Source organism: Gopherus flavomarginatus, chromosome 10 (genome assembly GCF_025201925.1).
Source record: "Gopherus flavomarginatus isolate rGopFla2 chromosome 10, rGopFla2.mat.asm, whole genome shotgun sequence".
NCBI lineage: Eukaryota > Metazoa > Chordata > Testudines > Testudinidae > Gopherus > Gopherus flavomarginatus.
Window position 1 is genome coordinate 25,334,107 of NC_066626.1, and position 14,367 is coordinate 25,348,473.

Here is a 14,367-nt window from a genome sequence, read left to right on the forward strand (position 1 = left end):
GTGACTTGCAGGCAGCTAACTTTTCTAAGTGATTTTTAACTTGCTCTTTTTTTATTTTATCTTCTAAACCTGCCCCCTTCCCATAAGCATTCACTATGTTAGACATTCCTTCAAACTTCTCAGTGAAGACCGAAACAAAGAAGTCATTAAGCATCTCTGCCATTTCCAAGTTTCCTGTTACTGTTTCTCCCTCCTCACTGAGCAGTGGGCCTACCCTGTCCTTGGTCTTCCTCTTGCTTCTAATGTATTGATAAAAAGTCTTCTTGTTTCCTTTATTCCCATAGCTAGTTTGAGCTCATTTTGTGCCTTTGCCTTTCTAATCTTGCCCCTGCATTCCTGTGTTATTTGCCTATATTCATCCTTTGTAATCTGACCTAGTTTCCATTTTTTATATGACTCCTTTTTATTTTGTAGGTCATGCAAGATCTCGTGGTTAAGCCAAGGTGGTCTTTTGTCACATTGTCTATCTTTCCTACCCATCGGAATAGCTTGCTTTTGGGCCCTTAATAGCGCCCCTTTGAAAAACTGCCAACTCTCCTCAGTTGTTTTTCCTCTCAGTGTGTATTTGTAATCAAATCCCTAAAATAGGTAAGATCTAGCAAATCAGACTCTACATGTAGTGTAGGAATTTGATCAAAAAAACATGAAAAATCATCTTTCACACTTGCTTAAGAGAGGCTTATTTGTTTACAGACTATGTAATGTTTGAAAATGTGTTTTAATTCATTTCTTTCTACATCAGTGGTTCTCAAACTGTGGGTCGGGATCCCAAATTGGGACACGACCCTGCTTTAATGGGGTTGCCAGGGCTGGCTTAGACTTGCTGGGGCCTGGGCCCGAAGCCAGAACCCCACCACTTGGAACCAAAAACTGAAGCCCAAGGGCTTTAGCCCTGGACAGCGTGGCTCAGGTTACAGGCGCCTTGCCTGGGGTTGAAGCCCTTAGGCTTCAGCTTTGCCCCACCTCCACCTGGGGCAGCAGGACTGGCGTGGGCTCAGGCTTCAGTCCCCCCTCCTGGGGTTGTGTAGTAATTTTTATTGTCAGAAACGGGGCACCGTGCAATGAAGTTTGAGAACCCATGTTCTGCATCCATTTATGAAACATTTTCATGCGAGGTTGCTGACTTAAATAGGCGATCAGTAACCACTGCCAAATCATCTGTTTTAAGTAACTAGTTTCTCAATCTCCAATATGGTCAGGTCCCATCATCCCAGAAAAGTCCCTTCTGTTCTCAGTAAATTTGATCACATATGATTGTCTTTGTAATCAGTGCTGTTACAGTGTTACCCTTCTTGAGCTCCATTTACTATGACAGAATACACCTTCCACGTTATTTGCCTATAGGCCAGCTTTTGCTATGGAAACATTTACATAGTTTATTAGCGTAGCAGTTCAGCACACTTTGTAAAAAGATATAATTTTATACCCTGCATTTCTTTGGAGTTCTTATTTACTGGGCTTCAAAATTTTCAATTTGCAATCCTCTCAAAAATTATAGTTAATGCAGTTGCGACTCCAATTTGACAAGGAGAGACATTCTCAAAATTAGACTGGAACTGTGTGAAATCTGACAGACTGTTTTCAGCAAAATAAGCAAATTCAGTGACACCAAAACATTTGCAAATTTGTGTTAATTTCACTAAACTGTTTCAGTTAAAAAAAACAAATTTCTGAAAAAATTGAAATCTTTCATTTTGTCTTTTTTTAAATTAAACATTTTGATTTTTCTGTTTAAAATGACTGTTGCAAAATTTCCTTTAATTTTATTTTAAAAATAAATGTTTTTAATTGGTCAAAATTGAAATGATGTTTTGTTTGATCAAAACTAATTTTTTTAATTTTTCAGAATTGCCAGCAAACTGAAAAAAATCACGACCAATTAGCTCTAATTCAGCTCCCTTTATACAATATAAAGTACTGTGTGTCAAATAGGGAAAAAAATTTAAAATGTAAAGATAATTTTCTGGGCAAAACTTGAACCTTATCTGCAAATGTTTGGCACGTGAATAACTTTACACACATGAGTAGGGACACTGAACTCAACGGGAGTGCGCAAAATTGAGACATGGTACAAACAAGAATAACTTCACTGAAGTCAGTGAAGTTGCACCTGCTTAAACTGAGATCTGAATTTGGCCTCCAATACATAACACTTGGATGTTTCCTTTGGCAGCTAGATTTTTTTGCGCAAAGGAAGGATTTCAGGTAAAATTTTCCAAAGTGCTATAAATGCCCTTGGAGCCCAAGTCCCATTTTCAAAAGCAATTTAGGCATTTAGAAGCCTAAACGTCACTGACAGTCTATAGGACTCAAACTCCTAGGTCACTTAGGTGTTTTTTAAAATGTTACCCTTCCTCACAAGAGCTTTTCGCAGCTTTTTAAAAGCTTTGTTTTCATCAGAAAATGTTTATTGAGAATCCATTAGTTTTCAGACAAAGAAAAAGATTTGAGGTGCTTACATAATCACAGTCATTCCAATGGAATATTCCTGACCAGCTTTACAGATGACCACTTGCTTCAGATACTGAGACAATTGCTGGTGTCTTTTATCCTGTCCATTTTCTCTCTTGCCTCACTTTTTCTCTTTTTTACTTCCTGTTTTCTTTTCATATATTCTGTATTCCACATACATTCCTTTTTTTCCTCCTTATTCCTTGTTGCTCTTTTACGTATTTTCACTGACTCTTCTGCTCCTCTCCAGTAGCTCTGCCTATACACTGGAATAAGGGTGGGCAAACTACAGCCCGGGGGCCCTCCAGATGTTTTAATTCAGCCTTCAAGCCCCTGCCAGGGAGCAGGGTCCAGGGCTTGTCCCACTCCAGCGCCCCAGCCGAGGAGTGGGGTTGGGGGCTTGCCCTGCTCTGTGCAGCTCCTGGAAGCAGCGGCATGTCGCCTCTCCGGCTAGTATGCATAGGGGCAGCCAGAGGGCTCTGCACGCTCCCCCTGCCCCAAGTGCCTCCCCCACAGCTCCCTTTGGCTGAGAACTGTGGCCAATGGGAGCTGTGGGGATGGCACCTGCGGATGCGGCAGTGCGGAGAGCTGCCTGGCCGCGCCTCTGCGTAGGAGCTGGAAGGGGGACATGCTCCTGGTTCTGGGAGCTGCTTGGGGTAAACGCCGCCTGGAGCCTGCACCCCAACCTCCTCCCATTCTTCAACTCCCTGCCCCAGCCCTGATCCCCCTCTTGCCCTCCAAACCCCTTGTTCCCAGCCTAGAGCACCCCCCTGCACTCCCAACCCCTCACCCCACCCCAGAGCCTTCACATACACCCAGACGGAGCCCTCACCTCTTCCCACATCCCAACCCCCAATGTTGTGAACATTCATGGCCCACCATACAATTTCCATATCCAGATGTGGCTCTCAGGCCAAAAAGTTTGCCATCCCCTGCACTAGAATCTGCAGCTCACGCAGTCATAGGCTGTTGGCGCTGCAGGCCTAGCAAGAGGAAAAAGCAATTTAAAAAAATCATCCTTTAAAAAAAAAAAAAAGGCCTCTCCATGTTCACATTTATGGAATACATTGCGCCTCATCCTTAACATATTTAAAAGTAGACTAGAGAAATCAATAGGAAGCATACTTTCACAAACAATCTTGCATTGATGGTGGGAGAGGCTAATCTCTTTTCCATATTTAATTTCTGTGATTCTGTAATTAGAAATCTAGTGTTGATTGGTAATTACATAATCTCAGTTTCTAAAGCTAAGATCCTTGTATGCTGTTATACTGCCCTTCTCTTTTCTTCTACTTCGTTCCCTGCTCCCACTGTAGTCAAAGCTGCCAATTTCCCCACTCCTTCTCGACTCAGTGCTGTCATAAAGCCTGATCAGCTGCTTTTTAGTATAAATTTAATATTTAACAATTCAAGTAAATGAAGGCAACTAGCCCTTTTCAAGGCCATCCTTCAGGAACTGTAGTAACTTTTGGAATTCAATCTTTGATCCCGGCACCAGTCCCCTGTGCTCGGCGTTCAGATCACCTCCTTTAAGCACTAGAGAGCAAGCAAGGATGCAAGCTAAATGGAAAAAACACTTGATCCAAATGACCTATTTGTGATGAGATGCCCTGTTAAGAAGCCATAGTAGCGCCACTCCAAACAGTACTACCTTAATGCAACCTAGGGAACTTTTAGTGCTTGCCAGCAGGATCCACAATCGGCCAGTTAGTGTGCAACATATTTACACAAACAAGTATTGTTGATACACACTCCTGGAGAAACCACACATGGGAAGAAAAAAGTCAATTGTTTTTATACCTGGATATTCCAACAATTTTTGGTGTTGCCTATTTGGTAAAGGCCATTTTTCCGCTTGCCTTCTGGGAGCATTCATGTGTGCTAGGAGCTGCTGCTGGAAAAAGGTGGGAAAATTGTATAGTAAAATAGGTTTCTAAGTAATTAGCACATTTAGAAGTTGACTTGTTCAGTTTTCCATCTGCATAGGTCCCAGGTTCTTAGGCTCCTAAAACAATATTTTCCTAGATCCTAATAGGTTTTCTAATAATTATTTCTTTAAATTTTTACCTGCAAAAATCATTAGCTTTGAGCTTTATTCAGTAACTCAGTGACATGTTTGTTCAGAATACAAAGTCAAAAATCAGGTAAAAAAAATCAATGTAATTAAAAATGATTATTCTACTATTATAATCAAACTGGAAATTTTCTGTTAGGCCCCAAGTCAACAAAGTACTCAAGTAGCTACCTAACATTAAGCACGCAAGGTGCTTGCTGAAGTATCTTGAAGAATTAGGGCTTTAGTCCTAAACCCATATACTGAATTAATACCCCCATCTCTTTGTTTTATCCACCTGTTGTCTATACTCTGACACTAAGATTGTGAATTCTTTAAGGCAGGGACTGTCTGTTTGTTATATGGCTGTATAGTGCCTAACACAATTATACCGTGGCCTCAAGGTGTTATTACAATAAAATAATCATGTCAATTGTAATTTGTTACATTACATGTGGAAATAAGGTAAAACTGCAGAGTGTACTTACTGTATTTATATTGCTTTATTAATGTAGGGATGTGAAATTAAAACAGATTATGGACCTTTACTGCACACACTGGCTGAGTTTGGATGGCTTCTTACATGTGTACTGCCTACACCGATCATCCGACATGACAGGTAACCAGAAAGTAGTTTAAAGCATAAAATATGCATTTCTGGAATGTATTCTAAATACAAATCTCAGAGTGTATATTTGTATACATAACTGATCTATATGCAATAAGGAAGAATATATAAATAATGTTAATGAGATTCAGGATGTAAGTAGCTTTATTTAGATAAGATTTTGTGGATTTTAAAGACGTGCCTTGTGATTTAGGCCATTCCATTAACTTCAAATGGTTTTGGATTAGGCCCTGAGACCTCAACTCAGCATAAAGTTTAAGCGCGTGTTTAATTCTAAACATGAGAATAATCCCATTCCTATTTAGGAAAGCATTTAAGATTTTACTTATTCCATTTGACCTTAATGAATAAGGATGTGATAACTTATATGGTTAAAGTTAAGCACAACAGTGTTTTGCTGAGTCAGGGCCTGAGAGAATAGAAACACGGTTGTTTCAACCACTTAAGAAACAACACTATCATAAAACCAGGCACATACTATTTATAGCAAAGTAAGGCATGTGCTAATCCAGCAAAATTGAGCCTGTTCATCTCCACTGATGTGTGTGCCATGTTTCATCATTATATTCATAGCAAATTAGTGGTGTATCTTTTTGTCACTTCAGGTAATTCCTTCTCACTCACTCTCTCTCACACACACTTTCTAATGCAGGGGTTCTCAAACTGGGGGTTGGGACCCCTCAAAAAGTCAGGAGGTTATTACATGGGAGGGTCACGAGCTGTCAGCCAGTCTCCACCCCAAACCCCGTTTTGCCTCCAGCATTTATAATGGTGTTAAATATATAAAAAGTGTATTTAATTTATAACAGGGGGAGGGAGGGTCGTACTCAGAGGCGTGCTATGTGAAAGGGGTCACCAGTGTAAATGTTTGAGAACCACTGTTAATGCATAATATTTTCATTTATTTTTAGATTAAAGGCAAAATTATACTTTTCAGATCTGCACAGCAGATTTCATCTCTCTTATTCTGTTCTCACAACATATGCAGAATTCTCAGAGATCTCAATGGGAGATCCATGAATGTAGGAAAAGAAGATGATCAAAACTGAGATCCACCAAGAGAAGATTTTCACTTTATCTGTTATAACAAAAAAATTACAAGTGGCTTTTCTTAGTAATACACAAAATATAAAAAGGGCAAGTGCAACCCTGAAGTAAGCGTATACAGCTCTTTAATTTCTGCTCCTAGCAGGTTAAGATTGCCCACAGGTCTGTCAGCTGGAGCTATGCTTGGGGCCTGATCCTAAGCCTGTTCAAGTCAATGGAGAGACAGACTCCCATTGACTTGAGAAGCCTTTGGAACTAGTTGCATGAATCAAGTCAGCATAAGTTGGACATAAGTGTAATTCTTCAAGAATTGCTCCAAATAAATGGATTTATTCCAAGGGAGTTGACACAGTTCCTGACTCAACCCCCTTCAAGTAGGAAAAAAAAAGTATAACTGGCCAGTGAACTGTTTACTCGGGATTAGATAAAAATCTCTTTAGTACAATTAGTTTTAGACAGGAGAAAGTTTTGGGCACAAAAAATGGCAAATTGGAGACCACTAAAAATCACACTTTTGCTATATTCTGCAATTTCTGATCTATTCAAAGCTTTCTTTTTTTTTTAATTATAAACCCTTTCTCTTGTGGGGATGCTGTGTAAACTAACATGCTGTTACCCTTTTAACTCATCCCTGAGGAAAACTTTCTTTGCCTAACAACAGTAGCAGCAAAAGTGTGAACACCCAAGGAATTGTGAATTGCACTGCCTACAAAGGGACCATTTAAAAGTTTGTATTATTTGACTCACCAGTTGCTATATAAAATATTAATTAAGACAGAGTCAATGAGCTTTTCTAACAGATGAGGGGAGGAAATAGGCTAAATCCTACAGCTGTGGAGAAGCTCCAGTAGCCCTTCAAGTCCTGGTTTCTCCTCCTGGGGGTAGCAGGTGGCAGATTATCTTGAGCTGCTGCTACTCACCAACTTCTTTGCAGATTTCAGTCCCCACTTGTAACAGGCAAAAGGATCCAATTTATGCATCATGGCCCTGCAGACAGAACATGAGGCCACTTAAGCAGGGGGGGAAACACAGGGCTGCCCAGAGGATTCAGGGGGCGTGGGGCAAAGCAATTTTAGGGGCCCCTTCCATAAAAAAATTGCAATACTATACAATACTATATTCTTGTGGGGGCCCCTGCGGAGCCCGGCGCAAATTGTCCCACTTGCAAATTGCCCTACAGGCGGCCCTGGGAAAAATAAACCTTCTGCATCTCGGCACAAACCCAGTTTTGAGAGAACTTCTTTACAAGGCATCACTGGTTCTCAGCATCAGCTAGTGCTAAAAGGCACTAAAGCTCATTAAAAGGGTTGAACAAATATATTCCATCAAAACTTTTTCTGGATTGAAAACTAGGGTTTTTTAAAAAGCAGAAAAAAATCACAGACAATTTCTGCTTTCCTTCAAAATTTGTTGTGTTTTTTTTTAATTGAAAAGCTGAAATTAGTCTGCCAAAACCTGAATATGATTTGGGGTTTCAGAAGTATGTGGCCAAATATTTGCTGCTTGCTGTGTTTGATTGTCTAAAAAAACAATAAAAAAATTCTGCTTAAAAAAAATCCAAAACTTTTGAACCACCTCAGCCTGTGACCAAACGCCTGAGCCCATCCAGTCAGAGATTTTTCCAGGTTTCTGATACTCTGCTGGCTTCCTTGACTCATATCTGTCTCCATAACTTTGGGTTCATTTATATTAAAACATAAGAATGGCCGTATTGGGTCAGACCAAAGGTCCATCCAGCCCAGTATCCTGTCTACTGACAATGGCCAATGCCAAGTGCCCCAGAGGGAGTAAACCTAACATGCAATGATCAAGTGATCTCTCTCCTGCCATCCATCTCCATCTTCTGACAAACAGAGGCTAGGGACACCCTTCCTTACCCATCCTGGCTAATAGCCATTAATGGACTTACCCTCCATGCATTTCTCTGTTTCCTAGAGACTGGCTCCATGGGGTCCCTCACAAACTGGAGACAGTTACTGTGGGTTTGTCTTTAGTACAGCTTATGTACATACTCCACGAACTGAGCATTTGAGCTTGTTCCAGAATCTGGGATGAGCCTATGTTGTGAAAACTGAAATGCTCAAAATAGCACATGCATGTGAATGGACACAAGGTGCTAAAATTAAATTAACCCAGGGGTTCTCAAACTGGGGGTCAGGACCCCTCAGGGGGTCACGAGGTTATTACAGGGGGTCACGAGCTGTCAGCCTCCACCTCAAACCACGCTTTGCCTCCAGCATTTATAATAGTGTTAAATATGTAAAAAGTGTTTTTAATTTATAAGGGGGGGAGGGGTCGCACTCAGAGGTTTGCTATATGAAAGGGGTCACCAGTATAAAAATTTGAGAACTATTGAATTAACCCCTCTGGAGCCTCAGGGAATGCAGGGGAGGGGGGTTTCCCTTGATAGGGTTGGGCAGGATATTGCTCTTCTCATGTGATCCCTCCCCCTGTGGCTAATTTTAAATGAAGCTACCCTCCCCTGACATGAATCTCCCTATGGCACTGAAATTAAATATAGACTATAATTTGGCATTTGAGAAGTGAAAGGGATGGTAGCCCTAATGGAAAAGCTAACAGCTTGGCTCTTCTGCAAGCCTCAAACTGCTGAATGAGCTTTAGGGTAGGGAAGGCTGTGCCTCCCAAACAGCCTGGCCCTGCCCCCTATCCAACCCCCACCCACTTCCTGCCCCCCGACTGCCCACCCCCCTCACAATCCCCAACCCATCCTGCTCCTTGTTCCCTCATCATCCCCCAGAGACATCAGCACCACCACCCCGGGACCCCACCCCTGCTCCCTGTCCCGACTGCCCTGACCCCTATCCACCCCCCTGCTGAGTCCTGACAGACCCCCCCAGAACGCCCACGATCCAACCCCTCCATTCCCTGTTCCCTGACCGTCCCCACAACCTCTGCTCCCTCCCTGTCCCCGGGACTTCCTGCCCCTTAGCCAATCCCCCCGGCCCCTTATCCCCAGCTCCCCCCTCATCCGGAGCCTCAGGGTGTCTAGGAGCTTCACTCGACAGCGTGACTCCGACGGGGCCCCTGAGCTCCGCCCCGCTCAGAGCCGCATGGTAAGGGGGCGGGACTGTGAGCGCCAGGCTAAGCGGAGAGAGCTGAGCTCAGCCTGGAGCGCGTAGCCCCGCCCCCTTACCACGCGGCTCTGAGCAGGGCGGAGCTCAGGGGCCCTGCCAGAGCCACGCTGTAGCTGTGCAGGGGCGCTGCTCCATGCGCTGAGACTCTGGGTGAGGGGCGGAGGCGGGGTCGGGCCGGGAGCCTCAGCCATTCTCGTGGGGGCCCCTGCAGAGCCCGGGGCAAATTGCCCCACTTGCCCCCCCCCCGGGGCGGCCCTGGGGAAACAAGGAAAACTAAACACTTTAGAAACAGGTGTGTGCTGCAGGAAGTGCTCTTAATGATTCATTAGGTGGATACTCCTCCTTCTGATTTACTGTGAACCCAGTACCCTGGCATGATGCTTACGTGATGATACTTTGTGATGTGCTGTCTTTTAAATACAGCATAACATTACTGTTACTAATTGTGGTCATGCAAAAGGAGGGAAGTTGTATCCTGGCCAGATTTGAACCTGGATAGTTATACTATGGCTATGTTAAAAAGAAAAAAATCTCCACTGGATAAAGTATTTGTTTCTTGTCCTAAATTATTGGGTATTGTTTGTTTGTGTGTACTGGTAAGTATGTGTTTGTATTAGGATGTCTGGTGAAGTGCCTCTGGAAAAAACTCACATTTATATAGTGCCTATCAGATTCATTTTAAGTCCCTAAAGGGACAGTGTGAATTGATAAAACTATTATAAGGAAGAATGTGTTGTACTGTCAGTCTGAGTAGAATTTATATTGATAACTACTATTTCCAGGTCTCAATATAGCTATTTAAAAAAAAGAGGAAATTCCTGAAACACTAGTATTTGTACAATAGGCATTATGCCATCATCAGATTATCCTAAGAATCCAAGTTAAAAGTGTGAATACAGAAGAGCATTCTATGCAGTCTATACAGCTGTTCCTTTTCCCAGACTTTGAACTCTGACCTCAAAACCAAGATAGAATATTAACAGGTTTCAGGAACAGTATCTAATAGACTACACTGCTAAGAACAGTCACAATTAGCGTTTTTATCTCCAATAAATGGAACATTTTGGGAGGTTATTTAGTAGAGCACTAGGAATTCTGGCAAATGATTTTTCCGTATCTTTAAACAAAGTTAACTTGTATAAAATAATTCTTAATTAAACTCTGTTTAAAAGCAAAGACTTAACAGCAAAATCTGCTTTCCATTTTTAATTTTTTCTTTTAAAGTTTTCTATTTTCCCAATTTATCACACAATCTGTTCTCTCCATTAACTATTAATGTTCATTGTTTCTCTTTGTAGAGATGTGACCGTCTCAAAACTGACATTAATAAAATTGTCTGATCCTCCTCCCATTAATGCTAGCACAGAAACTCACATTTAAGGAAAGCAGGGTTGGGTTCTAGCCAGATTTATCATGTGATGGATGGGCTTTCTTTGCTGTTTCATGTGGTTCTGATCTGAATCAGTATGGTGTGATGCACTGAAGTTGTAGATTCAACTTCTGGAACTTGTAATAGTTTTCCTGTTTTTGCAATAGATATTCTACTTTACAAAATAAAAGCTCCTATAAAGGCATGACAGCAGCAGTTCATGGATTATTGTCTCAGATCTGGGAAAGCAAGTGATGTGCAGAGTCTGGCGAGCCTGCCCTCTCCTCTAACTCCCCATCTTGAGGGTTAGGTCACATAGGACACAGGAAATATTTCCTTAAAAACAGTTTTCTTTGCTGCTTACAAACATAGTAGAGGAGTTGGACATCAGGACCTAAAACTTACAGCACTGTATGTTTGTGCAACGACATTTGAAAAACAAGCAGTGATTTTGTAGGAATTAGTCTAGTATTGCTGCATAGGATCAGCATTGTTGTGATTGGAGTACAGTGGAGTGTGTCTTGGCGAAATGGATACCTGATGTGACTTTTTAAAATATTTGAGGTACTGATGGATACTATTATTCTGCTAGCAACAAATGAGGGGTTTAACTGAACCTTGATAGGGGCAAGAACAAAATGGAGTTAAAACTTCTGATAATTCTGAATATGAAGTAAAGGGTATTAGCATTCTCTGGAATGCTTATTAAGGAAAAAGGAAATTTACAAAGAAAGCCTGAAATGTAAGAAAACATTTTTCAGACTCAGAAGTTATTTGCCAGTTCTTGGGAATTACCAAAAGTTTCAGATGCTCAGGATAATATTATTATTCATTTTAGGAATGAAATTTGTTGCCTCTCTTCTTAGTGGTGGATAAAGCTTTTGGAGGAAAATCTACCCAACAATGCCTAATGCTACAATAGTTACTGATACAGATTTACTCTAAATTCACATAATTAAGGGAGTCCAGGGGGTCTAGGGTTAAATGTCTTTTGCATCATTTTTCTGAAGAATTTTCCCTATTGTACCAGAGGACTCTCCAGTTGAAAGCGGAGAGACTGAACTCTCCAAACTAATCCATGATTGTTGGAAAGTCTGAATATTGTTTAACTCAAACTGATGGCACAGCATTATTTTCAAGACCACAAACAAACTGAGTTTGGTATTAGAATTTACAACCCAGCTTCTTCCCTTCTTTTCCTAGAAAATGTCCCTAAACTTCATGTTAAACACTTGAAATATCCTGCATGATGATATCACCCACATACTATTTGTCATGCTTGAATATTGCGTATGTTAGTATCAGAGCTGGTGGCAACCTTAACAAGTTCCATATTTTTTAAAGGACTGATTTAATGATCACATGTATATTAAGAAGACAAATTTATTGCCCACACACCATAAACAGACAAATAAATTGCCAGTGAGATTAACAAAAGAATCTCTATGCTGCTCTCCCCTGACCACTCTGCCAAAAAGGAAACGGGGGGAGGGTGGGGCGAGGAAAAGGAAAAACATCTCCTCTACAGAGCTTTCAGCAGCTTTACTCTGTAGTGACCTTTATTTCCCTTCACTGCTTACTGCAGTCCCTGAAAATGGGCAGGACAGACAGTCTACAAGCACCAGAAGGCAAAGATAGTGCAAAAAACTGACATCGCTGTAATTAATTTGTCACTAATTACTTAACCTAAGTTCTCATATTGCATTGGGCCCAGGAGAAAGAGGGAACGTGGGAATGAGAGGAAAACTTGAAATAGCTCATTTTATGTATTTTTCTCTTTCTAATTTAAATTCTGTGGCCATCTCACGGTCATTCAATTCTGTTGTGAAATAAGCCCATGGCTGTTTTGTCGTGTGCAGCATTTCAATAAGACTGGACTTTAAAAATTGTTAGTTTGCCTGTTACCTACCCAGCATTCACCATCTCCCCTTTTCTTGATCAGAGTTTAAACATTTAAAAGCTTAATATTATGTTTTTCCATTCGTTTATGTGAGATGGGATGTACAAGTCCTATACAAAATCAGGCAGAGGCCCTGCCCTATGCTAGAGAAACCATTCAACCTGAAAGCAAGGATTCCCACCTGGTATCATTGAGACAGGCATATAAGCAGGAAAGAAGTGTGTGGGTAGGGGCCTTTCGGAGCATATCTATACACAAGTATAAGGCCACCTGACTCCCTGGGCTAGTCCATGCCACAACATCCATACTGCTATTTTTAATTTTTTTTAGTACAGCTAGCATGTGTCTGTCTACCTGGGCTGGGAATCACACTCCCAACTACAGCAAATACGTACTCTCCCAAGGGAGGAGATACTTATTCCATACTCCAGGGAGTAAGAACCAGGAAGTTCTCCGACCAAACCCCAACCAAGATGCATGAAGATCCCGAGAAACAGACTGGTTGGTCGCACCAGAGGTCTGTAATATTTGACTCTCCTCTTAATTCAAGGAGGTCATGAAGCAAGGCAACTCCCAGATCAAGAGGCATTAGTAAGTTGGGGAAACTTGACAGTTTCAACCCCTCTAGAGGGCTGTACTCCTCAACACAGAGTCTGTTAAGATTGCTTATTTTGCCCATCCAAGAAAAGTGTGCAAAGACGAAACTATGGGTATGTGAAACAGTCACCAATATCTAGCAGTGGCCATTTTAAATAAAGCTGTACATTCTGTCCTTCTATCTTACCACTTATCTACCAGTAGTAGTCATCTAGGCATAGACAACTGGGACCTTTACTCTCTTCTCCCCCTCAAAAAAAAAAAAAGTGTGGCGATTTCATCATTAAATAAAGGAAATGCTGATTTTTTTTTAACAGAAGCTCATTTATCTCGCTTTATTAAAAGTGAACAAATTTATTTAAAGTCCAGAATTACTCATTAAAGTGATATTTAACAGCTAGACAACCTTTCTTTTACTGGGGGCCACGTGCTTGGAATAAAATACTATGTCCCTGTGTTACCTTCCCTCCCAAATATTTCAGCACATTTTCTTTATACACATAGATGCCTCACTGCATGTTATCCAGAAGTGGATTTGTATACAGCAAAAATAATTATGTTACTGTTCGGTATCTGGTGAGTCCAAAAATAGTGATTTATATTCTTCCTCCCCTATGTAAAGTCTCCTATGAAGGTATTTCCCACATAGGAAATGGTATGAGCCATTTATTAATTATTATTATTATTATTTTATTGTGGATTTAGAGCTTTTAATAGCTGCTGAGTTGATGCTTTTTATCCACAGAAGTAGCAGTGCAAACTTCACACCTTGCCCTGTTACTGCCCCCAGTTCCTACCAAGAAACAGTTTTTAGCCGCCAGCAAAATATGCCATTTCCAGTGTTTTCTGTTCATTAAACTACAAGCAGATACAGAGCCACAAAGAGAATCTGAGGACATTTGTTGAAGACCTGGATTGTGTCAAAATGGACCTTTCCGTGGTGGTACCAGCACTTATCTTGTGCCCTTATCAATTTCTGCAAAATGTAAGCTTTAATTGCTTTACAAAATTAGGTTGCTAGCTCTTATAGTTGTGAAAACTTTCTTTCTGAACATGAACCAATACAGTACTGAGTCTGCAGACCAACAGAATGAAACAGCTCTAGAGGCCAAATACAAAGTCCACCCCATCACTCATTGGAAACAGAAGATCCTAAACAACGTGCCCTTGCCATGGTTCCACTGCAGAGTTTCAGCAAAGGGGGCACAGAGACAGAACTGTCCTCTT

At 41.3% G+C, this 14,367-nt stretch overlaps 1 protein-coding gene across 3 annotated transcripts in view; it reads left to right on the forward strand.

The window, feature by feature from the left end:
* The window catches only part of RFTN2 (raftlin family member 2), a 56,922-nt gene that overhangs the window by 30,803 nt on the left and 11,752 nt on the right, over positions 1-14,367 (forward strand). For 2 of the 3 annotated variants that reach the window (XM_050969521.1, XM_050969522.1), the window contains exon 8: positions 5,020-5,123. In XM_050969521.1, coding sequence (XP_050825478.1) covers positions 5,020-5,123 — 104 coding nt within the window. Of the gene's footprint in view, positions 1-5,019; positions 5,124-6,043; positions 7,226-14,367 lie in introns of those variants that run through there. The other variant, XM_050969523.1, reaches the window with a different exon arrangement.